General features: G+C 41.9%; 1 protein-coding gene across 1 annotated transcript in view; it reads left to right on the plus strand.

Annotated features, from left to right (window-relative positions):
* The first annotated feature begins 4,403 nt into the window (after positions 1-4,403).
* ENPP1 (ectonucleotide pyrophosphatase/phosphodiesterase 1) overlaps positions 4,404-15,162 on the plus strand; it is a 61,290-nt gene continuing 50,531 nt past the window's right edge. The window contains exon 1 of the mRNA XM_036414273.2: positions 4,404-4,667. Within this exon, the coding sequence (XP_036270166.1) occupies positions 4,431-4,667 (237 nt within the window). The 5' untranslated portion in view covers positions 4,404-4,430. The remainder of the gene's footprint in view (positions 4,668-15,162) is intronic.

Genomic DNA, 15,162 nt, shown 5'->3' on the forward strand with positions numbered 1-15,162 from the left:
TTTTGTTACAATAAACTTAATTTAGTTTTGATTCTAGATGTATGGACAACAAGAATTCAGAATTAATTGATTTTAGATCCACATGGAAAGTTTGAGACTTGTGAATAATTATTAATCCATTTATCTTACATTAATTTCTTTCTTTTTATGAGTTAGAGGTTTATTTATTTATTGTATTTAAAAAAATTGTTGAAAGTATTACATATGTCCCCATTTTTCCCTCACTGACCTCTTCTTGTCCTCCCCATCCCACTGCCCCAGGCCTTCACCACCATATTGTCTGTGTCCAGGGGTTATGCTTATACTAGTATGCATACAAGTTCTTTGGTTGATCTCTTCCCACCTACCCACTCTCCTCCACCTTCCCTCTGTGAGTCCACAGGATGGATTATTCTTGCTTTTATTCTTTATCACCAGTGTTTCTAGTGCAGTATACAGTAGGTAATCAGTTACTGGGTGTTCAGAGGGCTGGTATATTAGCATTCTGTATAATGATTTTCAATTTATTTCCCATACTAAATATTTTACTTTGGCAATTATATGGTAACTAATTAAATATATTAATATGGTAATGTCTTTGTTCTTTTACCCTTTACATACGTGCAGTTTATTGAATATCAATTATAATATGGTAACTTCTTGTATCTCAGGCCTGGAGTCCTAGAGCCCAAAGGCTCTGCTTTATTTTCTCCACAGAAAATGAAGATGTATCACAGGAAAAATGCTATATTACTAAAATTAAGTCAGTATTAATCTGAAGTAGATAGTAAACTAAAGATGTGCATTATAACCTTCAGAGCAACTAGTAAGAAAATCACATTAAAAAAAAAGCTAACATCCAACAGAGAAATTACTAGTAACATCTACAATAATAAAAGCATAATATGCTAATTAGACTTAATAGCTGAACAACCTTCTGGACAACATTCTGGTTGTCCTTCAGATGAAGTTGTGGCAGCAGGGGCTGAGGCAGAGGTGATTGGGGTGATCAGGCAGGCAGGCAGGCAGGCAGAGTGGTTAGGGGTGATCAGGCAGGCAGGCAGAGTGGTTCTCCCTCTGTAGATGGCATATCCAAAAGCAGCGCTCAAACCTTCTCCAAAATTATGTATAAATCATGCTTAATTTATGGAACAATAAAATAGAGATATTCTCTGTCTTAAAGGTAAGAATTGGGTGACAAAAATATAAAAAATACATTTAAACTTTTATGTAAAGCAGGGAAATGTTAAACATTTTGTTAGCATTTAGCGATAGCAGAGTACTTTTATGTTATTATTTGTACTACTATTAAAATATAATTTTATTGGTTTCAGAGAGGAAGGGAGAGAAAGAGACAGGAACATCAATAAGAGAGAACCATTGATCTGCTGCCTCCTGCACGCCCCCTACTGGGGCTTGAACACACAGCCTGGACAAGTGCCCTGACAAGAATTAAACAGTGATCTCCTGACTCATGGGTTGTCACTCAACCACTGAGCCATGCTAGTAGGTCTGTAATGGCATTCTTTAAGTGAGGAAACCAAATCTCAAAGAATTCCTGTAATCTGTACCAGGTCACATAGTTTTCCGAGCTTCTTCCAGAGGGCATATTTCTGTGCTTACAAAAAAAAGAAGAGAAATTAAGATGTCATGCAAAAATCTCAAACATAAATGAATGTCACAGACGTGTTTTTTTCTAAGACTCATAAACATGAAAGAGCCTTGTGGTTTTTTCTGTTTTAGACTGGGCTAGATGTCTCTGGTGTTCCACCAGAGGCTTGGGGGAAGTGGGGAAGCTCTAGAGCAGCTGCAAAAGTAATTACTCTCCAGCATTTGCATTTTCTAAAAGCCGAGGAGTTGTTTCTCAGCCTTGAGAAGTCGTAGTTCAAACATAGATAAATGGGTTTTGTTTGGTGTTTTGGCCTCATCTACATCTAAAGCACCAAGGGGAAAAATATTAAAATATGTCTGTAGAGTAAAAGTTTAAGGTCTAACATCTTAAACTACCATCTTCACTGCTGCACTAAGTTAGAGCCCTCAGTCATGAGAGCAGAGAGTTTTAGGACTAAGAGTAAAACATTTTTCCCCTTTGCACTAATCAGAGGACCCAGTTGTGCTGCCGTTTTATGTCTCATTACCTCATTGTACTTTGGAGTGCAAAGCAATCCCACAGGCCATTTAGAATCTAAATAAGACCAAGGCAAGGCTAAATGACAGGCACTGCGATGCCCACAGCTAAACAATATGAGTGGCATCCTTGATTCGTTTTTATTCCTCTGATTTTAGAATTGCAATTGGGTTTTTATAGTTGCCCATAAAAGTCTCAGCTGGCACAGGCAAGGCATGAGCGTGAGGCAGAGGCCACATCCTGGTGGCCTGTGTGCCAGGCCCACCCTGCAGATGTGTTACATTTTGTTTGGCCTTTAAAGTGTTTAAAAGAAATTGCTTTTCTGAGTTTCGTATTTTGACAAAATTTTGCAACCTGGAGAATTCATACAAACATCTAAATTTCCTGTTTCTCTTGGGAAATCTATTGCCACAGTGGGCACACAATCCACTCACTGAGGAGTGAATGCTGCCCCCTTTAACTGGGCACATTGTCCACCAAAAGGAGGGACAATTTTTTCTTGTTCCTGCGAATGCCTAGATGTTTGAGTTTGGACTGAACGCTGACTTATCCTATAGTACAAGTCTTTCAAGTGAGTTATGGTCTGGGGATGCAGACAATACACTTATTCCATTTGTTTTGTCAGGTTCAAAGCCACTTTGGGATATCTCTGTTAAGTTGCTTTTAGAAGTTTTGACACTCATTTGACCAGTCACCTTTGAGCAAATCTTTGTCCTTGACTCTGATTTTTGGAACCAGTTAAGGGAAAATCGGGAGCCAAGATTGGGGTAAAAAATATGTGTGACTATGAAATGGTGAAAACTTGTTTCTTTTGGGTGGCTTGTAGGCTGACTCAAAAGTAACAAATAATAAAAAGAAAATCTCAATAATGCTTTGACAGATTGTCCTTACTTCTTCCAGGTCTTTATTACTCTTTCCACCAAGCTTTCGAAATATCCTATTTATGCTTCTACAATGCATAAATGAATTGGGTTTTAATTTCTTGTTTATTGCCTTCACTTCCTTGAACCAGACTGAAAGCCACGTGGGAAAGATTTCCTTTTATTCATCTTTGATGTGGTATGCCTAGTTGGAAGCCAATAGCTTGAATTGAAGGATTGTTATTGAATGAATGAATGAGTCAATATAAAGGAAAAGCATCCCAAGGTGAATACTTCAAAGAAAACAACACACGCTTTATATCTGTTAAACACCGGTTCTCGGTTTTAGAAACGTTTGTGTAATCAAAGGCATTGAACATGAATTGTTTTGGATTGTATAACTCTCCTTAGTCAGGGAAGGCAGTCCCAAGTATTGCAAAGCCGTTGGGAGGCACAGGCTTCCCCTTGACAGGCAGGACTGCCTTCACTACCCATTTGTGGTTTTTCTAACTGATGAGCAAGGAAATGTAAAAGTTGTAGAATCCAAGGTGAATCAACACCCACCAGGAATTATGGCCTACTGTTCCTGTCCTGGTCAAACACTATGAAAGTATTCCAGACTGAATTAAATGTTGGATATTAGTTACCAAGTAGCAACGTCAACTTCAGGAGAGGGCAGGCAACAAGATACTTTGAAGCCTTCAATATAGAAAGTATAAAAGGACTAATAAGTAAATATTTTAAAACAAGGCCAAGGACAGAAAGCCAGAAACCACACACACACACACACACACACACACACTCACGGAAAACTTGTGTTCCCTTCGTGTGTTTTGTAAAAGCAGATCTTCAAGGTTGGACGCTCCTCTCTGAGTAGTTAGGGTAGGTAGTGGGTAGCAGGGCTTTGAAGGGATTCTTGTTCCTTTGGACGGGGGAGAACAAGGTCGCGGTGCCCCATGCATGCTCCTCCCCGTGTCCCTGTAGTTTATGTGCATGTGCATCCAGAAACACGGGTCTGCCGGGCTCCACTCTCGCACCTTACAGCCTGGCCGCTGCATCCTTCTCCTCCGGCTCTATTTTGGGGCCCCATGAGCTCATGCCCTCTTGCAGACCACACTGCCATTCCAGTCCAGCCCGCGCGCCGCAAGGCCACGCAGGGCGATTCCTGCAAGTGTTCGGAAGGTGGCCGGGCGGGCGCGGGGCGGGGAAGGCTTTGGGGAAAGTTAAAGACACGCCCACGTACAGGACCCAAAATAACCGGCAGGCCGAGTGGCCGAAATCAGACAGGAAGCCAAATAATCCGGGGCGTTGGGTTGCTCTCCCCGCTCCTCCAGCGCCGGGCGGCGGGCGGGCGGGCGAGCGGCCAGGGGTCTGGCGGGGCGGGCGGGGCGGGGCGGGGCGGGGCCGGCGCGGAGCCTATTAAAGGCGCTGCGGGCCGGCGGGGCGGGAGCGCCCGGGCCACGATGGATCGCGACGGCTATGCGGGGGGTGGGAGCCGCGGCGAGGGCGGGCACGGCCGCCGGGAGGGCCCGGCAGGGAACGGCCGCGACCCGGGCCACGGCCACGGAGCCGATGCGCTCGGGGACCCGCAGACGGCCGCGTCCCTGCTGGCTCCCATGGACCTGGGGGAGGAGCCGCCGGAGAAGGCGGCGCGCGCCCGGCCGGTCAAGGACCCCAACACCTACAAAGTGCTGTCGCTGGTAGGTCCGCACCCCGGGGCGGGGAGGGCGGCGCCCCGCTCCTGCGGGTCCCCCTCGATCAGCACCGGGGCCTGGAGAGAGGCTGCCTGCATTCAGCTCTGCACCTTCCCGCTCTGCAGGCGGAATGCATGCTGATCACTTCGGTGCCTCCTTTTCACCCCAGGGGAACAGCACTCTCCGTTGTGTGCACTGATGCTTATTAAAGAGTCTGCTTATGAAATCAGGCTGTTAAAAAAAAAAAAAAAATATATATATATATATATATATATATATATATATATATATATATATATATATATAGTGATCTTTAGAAATACCACCTGTAACCCTCAGGGAGTACAAGGTGTTCAGAGGGGGAAATGACCAGCCAGAAAGTTGTGGGTCTTAGGAACCACCCAGGGCGTTTTACCCCTTAGGGCGGGCTTTGGGCGGCCCTGGGTGCTGCGTCAATGACTCTTCTGATTCTTTTAACTGATTCCGCTAGAAAAGATTATAATGGAGCTCAAGTTTTATCAGGAACTTTAGAAAACACTTTTTTTCTTTGGGCTCTGTTTAGGAATTTCCTTGCAGCTGTTCAGAAAGCCCATCCATATGCATGTCATGTGAGTGTAAAGAAATGTTTATGATTTTTCTGTCCACTCTTTTAACCAGAAGATTACACGTTTTTTGTTTTGTTTTGTTTTGTTGTGTTTTTTTTTGTTTTTGTTTTTGTTTTTGTTTTTTTTTGTGTGGATAACAGAAACCCTCATGATTCCTCTGCTATTGTATGATGATAGTTGCAGGATCAACTGTCAAGTGTTTGAAATGAAGGCGTTGTTTTTCAGTCTAGATTTGTGGTGAGAAGGGCTGGATGGAGCGTCAGAAACATGCTACTGGTTTTACGGCTGTTATTAATTGCCGAGGCCTTGGGTAACCTCTCTCTCTCTCCCCAAACTCAGTTTCTTCTGTGTTAAAATGAGGACGTCAACCCATTGCACAACCCATAGGATTATTGTGAGGATTAAATGGAACAATGTATGTGGGGAAGTGAATTGTGTTATTTGGAAAGAACAGATTTCCATGTATAGTGTACCCTAAATTATATCCTCACTTGCATATGATGATTCAACAATGGTGTGTAGAGAAGAATATCTTTTCTGATTTTGAAATCTTTTTTTTTTCCTTTCATAAGAATTTACATTTTCACTACATTTTGGGTATCATGGAGATGTATTCTGAGGAACCAAGATTCCTAGAGTGAAGAGATAGTGTCACATACTGGCCAGTGTGGCTCAATTGGTTGGAATGACCTCCTGTGAACGGAAGGGTTTCGGGTTTAATTCCCAGTCAGGCCACATACCCAGGTTTAGAGTTCCATCCCTGGTTGGAGCACCAATCAATGTTTCTCTCTCCCATCAACCTACTCCTCATTTAAGTTTATCTGAAATACCTTCAGAAAAATGCAACAGTCTTGTTGTGACTGATTATCCCCTAAAAGGGGATGCTTGTGTTTATCCTGCTAGATAAAAAGAAAGAAATCTCTAAAATCAATACAATAAATATATCCTAGGGTGAGGACTGAAAAAAGAAAATAAGCCTAAGATTCAAAGAGTAGTGTCCCAGACCACATATATTTTATATCTCAAGATATATTTTTGCATCATGTACCACAGTTTAAGTCTAGAACACCTGATATCGATCAGAACTCAGTGGTTGTCTAGAGTCATCTTTTTTAGCTTTTGTTAATGGGGACCTTAGCTTTTACATCCAGATCACTCAATTATTCGGTTCCAGTACTTTCCGCATTTAGCACTCTACAAGGTATTCAGTAATTGTACATTGCATCTGTATGTGAACTCCAATGTGAAATCATATCTAAATGCCCATACTCGGGAAAGGTTGCTAAATTTCCAGTTGCTGAGTTCAGTTTCTAAATCTTTCTAGCTCATTTACTCAGAGATCCACAGTCAGCATCAGTGAAGGTGTACCTTTGGAACATGCATTCCAGTCTTTGGCCTCTGCAATCCCCTGGTGAAACTGCATTTCCTTCTGCTCTGATGACGCAACTCGATATTTGACATGGAAGTGTGCTAGGACTTACTTCCACAAGTAGGACAATCCGAATATATATATATATATATATATATATATATATATATATATATATATATATATAATTCTCATGAGTGGAATTTTTGCTCTAACACAAATTGAATTGGAAAGAATTGTTGCCCCATGTCTTTCTATGTAGTACTGTGAGCATTCATATCCACCAAAACACATTGCTGTATTCTTGAAACTCTTAATTTACTCACTTATCTTTCCCTTCCCTACTTCAATCCCCTTCTTCACCCTCAGACCTTTTCCAAACGATGCAGTTCCAAAGGGAAAAGTCTACAAAAGTCTACAGTTGTCCTCAAAGAGCTCTGGGACATGTCTTCTGGAAAGGGGCTGCAATTACAGGATTCCTTTTTCAGGTTAAACATGAGCACACTCCTCACAGAGCTGGAGAAATGGTTGACTCATTGCATCTGGTGTTGAGGTTATGAGAGGCCAGCCACTGGGGAGGTCTCAGCCAGTTTTTATCTAGCAGGATAAACACAAGCCTCCCCTTGCAGGAGATAATCAGTGACAATGTGGCTCTTGCATTTTTCTGAAGATATTTCAGATAAACTTAAATGAGGAGTAGGTCTGCGAGAGGGGAAGATCCTGCCCTCCCCTTGCTTCTCTCCAATCAAGTTTGATCCCATGGGGAGACCAGCTGGCTCTGCTCTGGGGACTTTTGGCTGTTGGCCCTGGAAATGCTTATTCCTAGGCACCAAGCCATTCTGAAGAAAACTCCAAGAGTTTTCTACTTGTATAAAAAGTAGTATTCTCTCTATGCCTCAGTTAAATACCTTTCTTTGGTTCCAAATTAACTTTTGAGCTGAAATGTCCACTTCCACTGAGGCTGGACTTAAAGATTTATTTGAAATGTTCTTGTTGCCTGGCGTAATTTTAAAGAGTCAGATAACGTTCAACCCATGGCAGTAAATTTCTTCATTCTCCAGTTTGCTGTTCTATAGCATTAATTTTGTTTGTGACCTTCTGCTATACTTTTAAATACGTAGACCCGTGTGTCTCAGTATTGGTGAGTGAAGATTACTTTACCTTTCAATGAAAGAATTCTTTACTTTTAAAAAATATATTTTTATTGATTTCAGAGAAGAAGGGAGAGGGAGTGAGAAAAAGCATCAACGATGCCCTCAATTGGGGATTGAGCCCACAACCTGGGCATGTTGACTGAATCAAACCCAGAACCCTCTAGTCTATATCCTTTAGTCTATCCACTGAGCCAAACCAGCTAGGGCTTGGATGTGGATGTTATTAGTTCTGTGAGTTTCTCTCTGCTTCCACTTGCCATACTTATCTCTAGAATACAACATGGAGAATATCTACACTAATAAAAGAGTAAGATGCAAATTGACCATACCTTAGCGAAGCCCACCAGCCAATCAGGAGTGAGCATATCCAGGGGTCCTCAAACTTTTTAAAGTGGGGGCCAGATCACGGTCTCTCAGAGAGCTGGAGGGCCGGACTATATGAACTACTAATTCCTACTGTAACACCTTGGCTGCGCTCACTGCCCAAAAAACCTGGCGGGCCGGATCAGACTCCTCTGAGGGCCGCATGTGGCCCGCGGGCCTTAGTTTGAAGACGCCTGAACCAACCCAACAAAGATGGTGGGTTAATTTGCATACACTGGCACCGAGTGGTGGGGAAGGGGGCGCGGAATGGCACACTTGCATCATCGCCATGGCGATGACATAGGCATTCCACTGCCCCATCTGTTCTGGGCCTCTGGGCATCCTGGGAAGGTGGAAAAGTGGCTCCGGCCGGAGCGAAGGCAGTGCCAGCAGCCAAGGGAAGGAAGGCCCATTATTGCATGAATCTTTGCGTGCATCTGGCCTCTAGTTCAAGATAATTCTCTGCTCTTAATCTGGTTTGAAATTGACATTGCTCTTTGGATTATGAAATTTAACATCTGTCCAGCCATAGTTTAGCATGTTATTGCAAAATGACCTTACATCTTTGTAAGTAGCAGTAGTTGGCCTTGTTTATCAAATTTGGGTATGAAGATTAGCTTCTCTGTCCTTCCTCTTGTAACACATAATCTTATTTCTAGAATACAGCTTGGAGAATAATCAAGATAGTTCTTTGCTCTTAATCTTACTTGGACTTGACATTGCATCAATTCAGCAATAGTTCTGCATTTTACTTCAAGATAACCAGAGCATCTTAGAGGCCAGAGAAGATGGCCTGTCTGCTCCTTGTGGTATTTGTTTCACTTTTTCTAATAAAATATGCCAAAGATTTCTGGGAACTCAACAAGACTGTTGTGTTTACTACTGGGCCTAACACAGAGCCTTATACTCAATGTCAATCTTTGTTTGAATGAATACACCATGTTTTTTCACTTAGACCTAGTGACACTTTGATTTGGAAAAGGGCAAATATGGAAAGACCAACTGTGCAACCACTCACTCAGATGGCCAGTTAAAGGGCAGGGACTCAAACACAGATGCACTAATAGAGATGACACTTGAGTGTAAATTCACGGAGAAGATCAAACATTTTATTATGTGAATAATAACAATTTTATTAGTGAATAATAACAATTATCACTATAATATATAATAATATATGTATAATAATATATGTAATAATGTAACATAATTATTGCTATAAAAGGGAAAAGGAAAAGGCAGTGAATGAGCTATAAATAAAAATTACAACTAAGGCCAGCCTCCTTAAGAGACCAAATGGGGCCCCTGCAATAACTTGGATTCAGAATTAGGATCTAGCCATTGGGCATTTGCTCAGGTACAAACAACTCAATGTGACCATCAGGCACATGCCAGGAAGGCCATCCTGCAGGTACAAACATGACTTCCTTCCCTTATACCAGGCCTTTTCTGTTTGGATGACTTTGCTGCCACATTCCAAATTCAGTCTTTGTGGGTCTTGTAAGGAACTCTTTTCTCCGGCCTTGCTTTCTATTACTTCCTATCTAATGGTTTGAGTCATATTCTAGTCTTTTTCTCTCTCAGCATTTATATGCTAGCTGTTTCTACTCCACGAAGTCTCTTTCTCAGAGATACCCACTCAACATGTTTCTTTTTCCTTTCTATTCTACTTTTCCAGTTAATTCTAGACATTCTGTTTTGCTGTTTCCTGCCCCATCATGTCCTAACTTTGTTTATGATAATCCTATTGCAAACATTTGGGACGTTTAAGACATAGCAAATGTGTTTTATCTATATTACGGGCTTGTTGGACAAGACAGAGAACTTAGTTGTGATTCGTAATTTTTGGGGGGCCAGGGGGAAGGGCATTTCAAGTTCCAAACAATTTAGGGACAAATAAGTTTTTGGAATACAACTTGTAATTAGAGCTCTGCCTTTGTTTAAAATAAACATGCCTCTATCAACCATGAAATATCCTCCAAACAACAAAACATAAACAAAAATGCATTTAGCAGAACAGAAATTACTCTTCTAAGCCTAAATCCTGTGCAATAATAATCAGAATGGAGACCCTACATGAAAACCCTTTGGCATCAGATCAGAGCTAAGTTATGTGTTTACCAAGGAAAGAGAGTGTATTAGTATATTGAAGAGGGATTTTGAGAAATGACTAGAATATTCAACTAAATATTAACTAGAGCACTCTAGTTCCTGAGTATTTTCCTTATCTGAGGAATTACAAGAGTTAGTATAACATCTATGTATTTTTCTTCTCTTACTTTTATTTCTTTATTTTAAATTTCTTTATTGATTAAAGTATCATATATTTGTCTTCATCCCCTCCCCCACCATTCCTATCCCAAACCCCTCCCACGCATGCTCCCACCTCCCAATTGTCCGTGACCACTGGTTAGGCTTGTATGCTTACTTTTACTTATTTATTTTTTTGTTAATCCTCACCCGAGGATATTTTTCTACTGCTTTTTTCTTTTTCTTTTTCTTCCAAAGAGAGTGGAAGGGAATGGGAAAGACAGAGGGAGGAAAACATGATGTTAGAGAGACACATCGATTGGTTGCCCTCTGTGTCCCAGGTATGTGCCCTTGACTGGAATCAAACCTGAGACCTTTCAGTCCTCGGGCCGATGCTCTTTCTACGGACCCAAATGGGCTCAGGCTTCCTCACTCACTTGTAGTTTTTAGAATAAAATTTGATTGAGATGTCAGTAGTAGAAGCTTAGATGATTATAATCATTCACATAGCACTTGGCATTTTTTTAAAGCATTTTACCACATATATATTTTTTTCCTTTTAAACATTTTAAAAAAAACCTGTGTTTTTACTTATTTAAAAGAGGAAGGGAAAAGGAAAGATAGAAACATCAATGATGAGAGAGCATCATTGACTGGCTGCCTCCCGCATGCCCCACACTGGGGGTTGAGCCTGCTGCAACCCAGACATGTGCTCTTTACTAAGTAGTCATGCACTTGCAATACAAAGATATATTTTGATTATAAGAATGGACTGCCGAAGCCAGATTGGCTTAGTGGTTAGAGTGTCGGTCTGCAGACTGAAAGGTTCCAGGTTCTGGTCAAGGGCATGTACGTTGGTTGTGGGGGGTGCAGGAAGCAGCTGGTTGATGTTTCTCTCTCATCAATGTTTCTAGTTCTCTATTTCTCTCCCTTCCTCTTTGTAAAAAAAAAAAAAAAAAAATACTAGATGAAGCAGTAACAATTTCCATAGTGAAGCAGATTTTATTTAATTTCAACCCCAATTTACCCGTGTTTAGTATTCTGTAGGACAAAATTGGAGGTGTGCACATAGCACATCTGCTGCTCACTGAGGTTCTGCTGTTTTCTAGAGGGAAAGCAGTTGTGCAACTGAGTTGTAAGTTGATCTAGCTGCTACTTTTCATGGGTCATTATTTTTAGTAGAAAGAACAACTAACAAACTGTGGTTATTCAGCCTTGGGTATTTGGTGCATGTTTTCTTAAAGAGGAATCAGTTAGTTACAACAATTGTATCTTTATTTAAACAAGGATCTTTATAGATTTCAAAACTCTCCTACATCTACTACCTCCTTTGGTCCAAACCACAGCTCTGCCATTCCCATGCCAGAGATGAAAAAAAAATAAAAAAATTCACAGCTCAGAGAAATTTGGGGGGCTTTCCAAAATCACAGAACTAATAAACTTCTTAATCACATCACTAGCTTATTGACAAATGGTCTTGAAGGCAGACAGACTTGGGTTTAAATCTTGGCACTGTTTGAGTGTAAGCAAATAAGCTTCTTGAATATCAGCTTACACAACCACAAAAGAGAGATGAAAAAACCATTTCAGGTGGTATAGGAGAATTAAATAGATATCACATGGTGTGCCCTCCATAAGTGGTTGTTTTTCTTGTTATTGCTAAGCATCAGTGTGATGGGATTGTTTTTTTTGTTTGTTTTTTTCCTTCCTCAGAAGCCACTTTACATCCTTGCTACTCAAAGTGTGGTCTGCAGGCCAATCTGTCAGCACCCCTCCTTGGAACTTGTAAGAAATTCAGAATCTTGGGCCTCCTCCCAGTCCTAAACTGAGCCTGCATTTCCACAGATCCCCAGGGATGTGTCTTCGTATTCTCATACGAGGAGCAGCACCCATAGGCTGAGATTGTTACAGAGGCATAAAAATTGGAATTTCGTTATTTAATTTTTAAAAAAATAAATCTTTATTGTTCATATTATTACAAATGTTCCTTATTTCCGTCTCCCCCTCCATTGCTCCCCTCCACCAGGTTCCCACCCCACCCTCTGCCCTTTCCCCACTCCCCATTGTCCTCATCCATAGGTGCACAGTTTATGTTCAGTCTCTTCCCACACCCCCCTCTCCCCTTTTCCCCGAGAATCGTCAGTTCATTCCCCTTCCATACCTCTGATTCTATTATATTCACCAGTTAATATTGTTCATCAGATTTTTTTAATTCCCTTGGTTTTTAGATTCAGTTGTTGATAGTTACGTATTTGTTGTTCATAGTTTTTATCTTTATTTACTTTCTCTTCCGAAAGAACCCCCTTCAGCAATTCATATAATTCTGGTTTGGCGGTGATGAACTCCTTTAGCTTTTTTTTTATTAGTGAAGCTCTTTATCTGGCCTTCAATTCTGAGTGATAGCTTTGCTGGGTAGATTATTTTTGGCTGTAGGTTCTTGCTATTCATCACCTTAAATATTTCTTGCCATTCCCGTCTGGCCTGCTTGGTTTCTGTTGAGAAATCAGCTGACAATCGTATAGGTGCTCCTTTATAGGTAACTACCTGCTTTTCTCTTGCTCTTTTAATATTCTCTCTTTGTCTTTTGCTCTTGGAATTTTAATTATGATGTGTCTTGGTGTGGTCTTCTTTGTATTCCTTTTGTTTGGAGTTCTGTGCGCTTCCTGGACTTGTAAGTCTAGTTCTTTCACCAGGTGGGGGAAGTTTTCTGTCACTGTTTCTTTCAGTATGTTTTCGATATCTTGCTCTCTCTCATCTCCTGGGACCCTCATAATTCTGATGGTGGTTCGCTTGACATTGTCCCAGAGGTCTCTTACATTATCTTCAACTTTTTGGATTCTCTTGTCTTCTTGCTTCTGCGAAGGAGTGTCTTCTGGCTCTTTATGTTCCAAATCTTTGACTTGATTCTTGCGATCTTCCATTCTGTTTTTAGGACTCTGTATAATATTTTTTATTTCAGACAATGTATTCTTTATTTCTTGTTGATCCCTTTTTATCTCCTCATAAGTCTTATCGACCTTTTCTAGGAAATTCTTGAAAAACCTTATAAGCATGGTTTTGAACTCTATATCCAGTCTCTTCTTTTGCTCCATTTCTTTTGTTTGTGATCTATTTCCTTGTCTCGGCATTTTCACAGATTCCCTGTGTTGGTAGTGTGGCTTTGTGTGCTAAGGTGTCTAGTCTTGGTGTAGCCCTTTGTGGGCTGTGTGTGCAGTCTTGTTGTTAAGCCTTGCTTGTTGGTATCACTGGGAAGCGTTGATCTCCAAGCTGATTGGCTATGAGGATCAGAAGTGTCTCACCTAGGAGGGTTTCTGTATTCCGCTTGAATGGGGTGGAGTCTCGGGGTGGCACAGACAAACTTTGTTGAATCCCGCACAATTGGTTGCAGACAAGTTTTAGATTCCTGTCTGCCCCTCCCTAGAAGAGTCCTATTGGCAGCGAACGAAGAAGGGTACCCCTTGGAGCTCAGAGGTGCATTGATGAAAGTAGCCCATTGCTGTTACCTAGCCACTGGAAGGGCTTCTGTGCTCCTCGTGGATGGGGCGGAGTCTCGGGTGTGCAGACAAGCTTTATTCAGCCCTTCCCTACGAGGGTCTGGTTTCTGAGTCCTGCAGTAATGGCCACTGGCTTCATACACCTCCGAGAGATCTTTGTCCACTGCCTGACAGTCTGGCCTCTCCCTGTCTGGGGCCATCTATCAGCGCAATAGGGTGGTTCTGTTTTCCTCCCGAACAAGAAAGCCAGCATTGCATTAGCTGTCTGTCCTCTCCGCATGCAGGGAGTAAGCCAGTAGTGAACTCAGCCCGCCCTCTCCGTGCTCCGCAAGCAAGCCAGCAGCGAACTCTGCAGCCGATTTTTGCACGCACAGTTCTCCGCACCTTCACAGTTCCTGAGGTTCAGCGGGCCTTCTCTCTCCTTCCCAGATGGTAGAGCCTCCTCTCAGCCACCCGTCCAGTGCTTCAGGGTGATGTTTCCCCTGTTTTTCAGTTCTAAATTCAAATTTGTTGTGGTAGGCTGCATTCGGGTGTCTACCCTATGCCGCCATCTTGGTTTTCCAGTGGAATTTCTTTAGCTGGACTTCTAATCAACCCTTGTTCATCCATTGACTTCATACATGATGCTATGATTAAAAAAAAATCACCAAATGTTCCTTGACCTCAACCATATTGGTTTTGGGTTCAAAGGCTGCTGCTGCTGATGATGATGATTGCATTTTGCCCCTTCCCTTCCTTGGAGCTCAGAGGTGCATTGATGAAAGTAGCCCATTGCTCTTCTCCTGTGCGAATGACGCTGGATACTCCCTTCACTGTGCAGTTACTATTTCTCAGGATCCTACCTGTGTTCTCATTTGTTTTCATGTATTGCAATTGCCTCTTCATGGCTTGTCCTTTAATTGCTCTTTATTGCTCTCAGCTTAGCCAATCTTCTGCCATGATTGTGATCTGATAACATTCCCACATTCTTTCCAATTCAACCACTTTCCTATCAGGATATCAGGTAGATTTCACTTTGCACCTCACCACCAATAGAAGTCTTCAAAGTTTCCACGACAGCACCTTCTCCACAATCAACAATATACTTGATGCAAAACCAAAACAAAGAAATCTGATCCCCGGGCTTTTCAAGTGATGTTGAATCAGGCTCAATGTCCTTGGCACAGAATGAGTTCCACAATACCAGTACTCGGGCCAAACACACTGGTTTCCTATAAGTACCACCCAGCATCACTGAGACAGAACCTTATGGAGAGTAGGAAATGG

This window comes from Pipistrellus kuhlii, unplaced genomic scaffold (genome assembly GCF_014108245.1).
Source record: "Pipistrellus kuhlii isolate mPipKuh1 unplaced genomic scaffold, mPipKuh1.p scaffold_m20_p_5, whole genome shotgun sequence".
Taxonomy (NCBI): Eukaryota; Metazoa; Chordata; class Mammalia; order Chiroptera; family Vespertilionidae; genus Pipistrellus; species Pipistrellus kuhlii.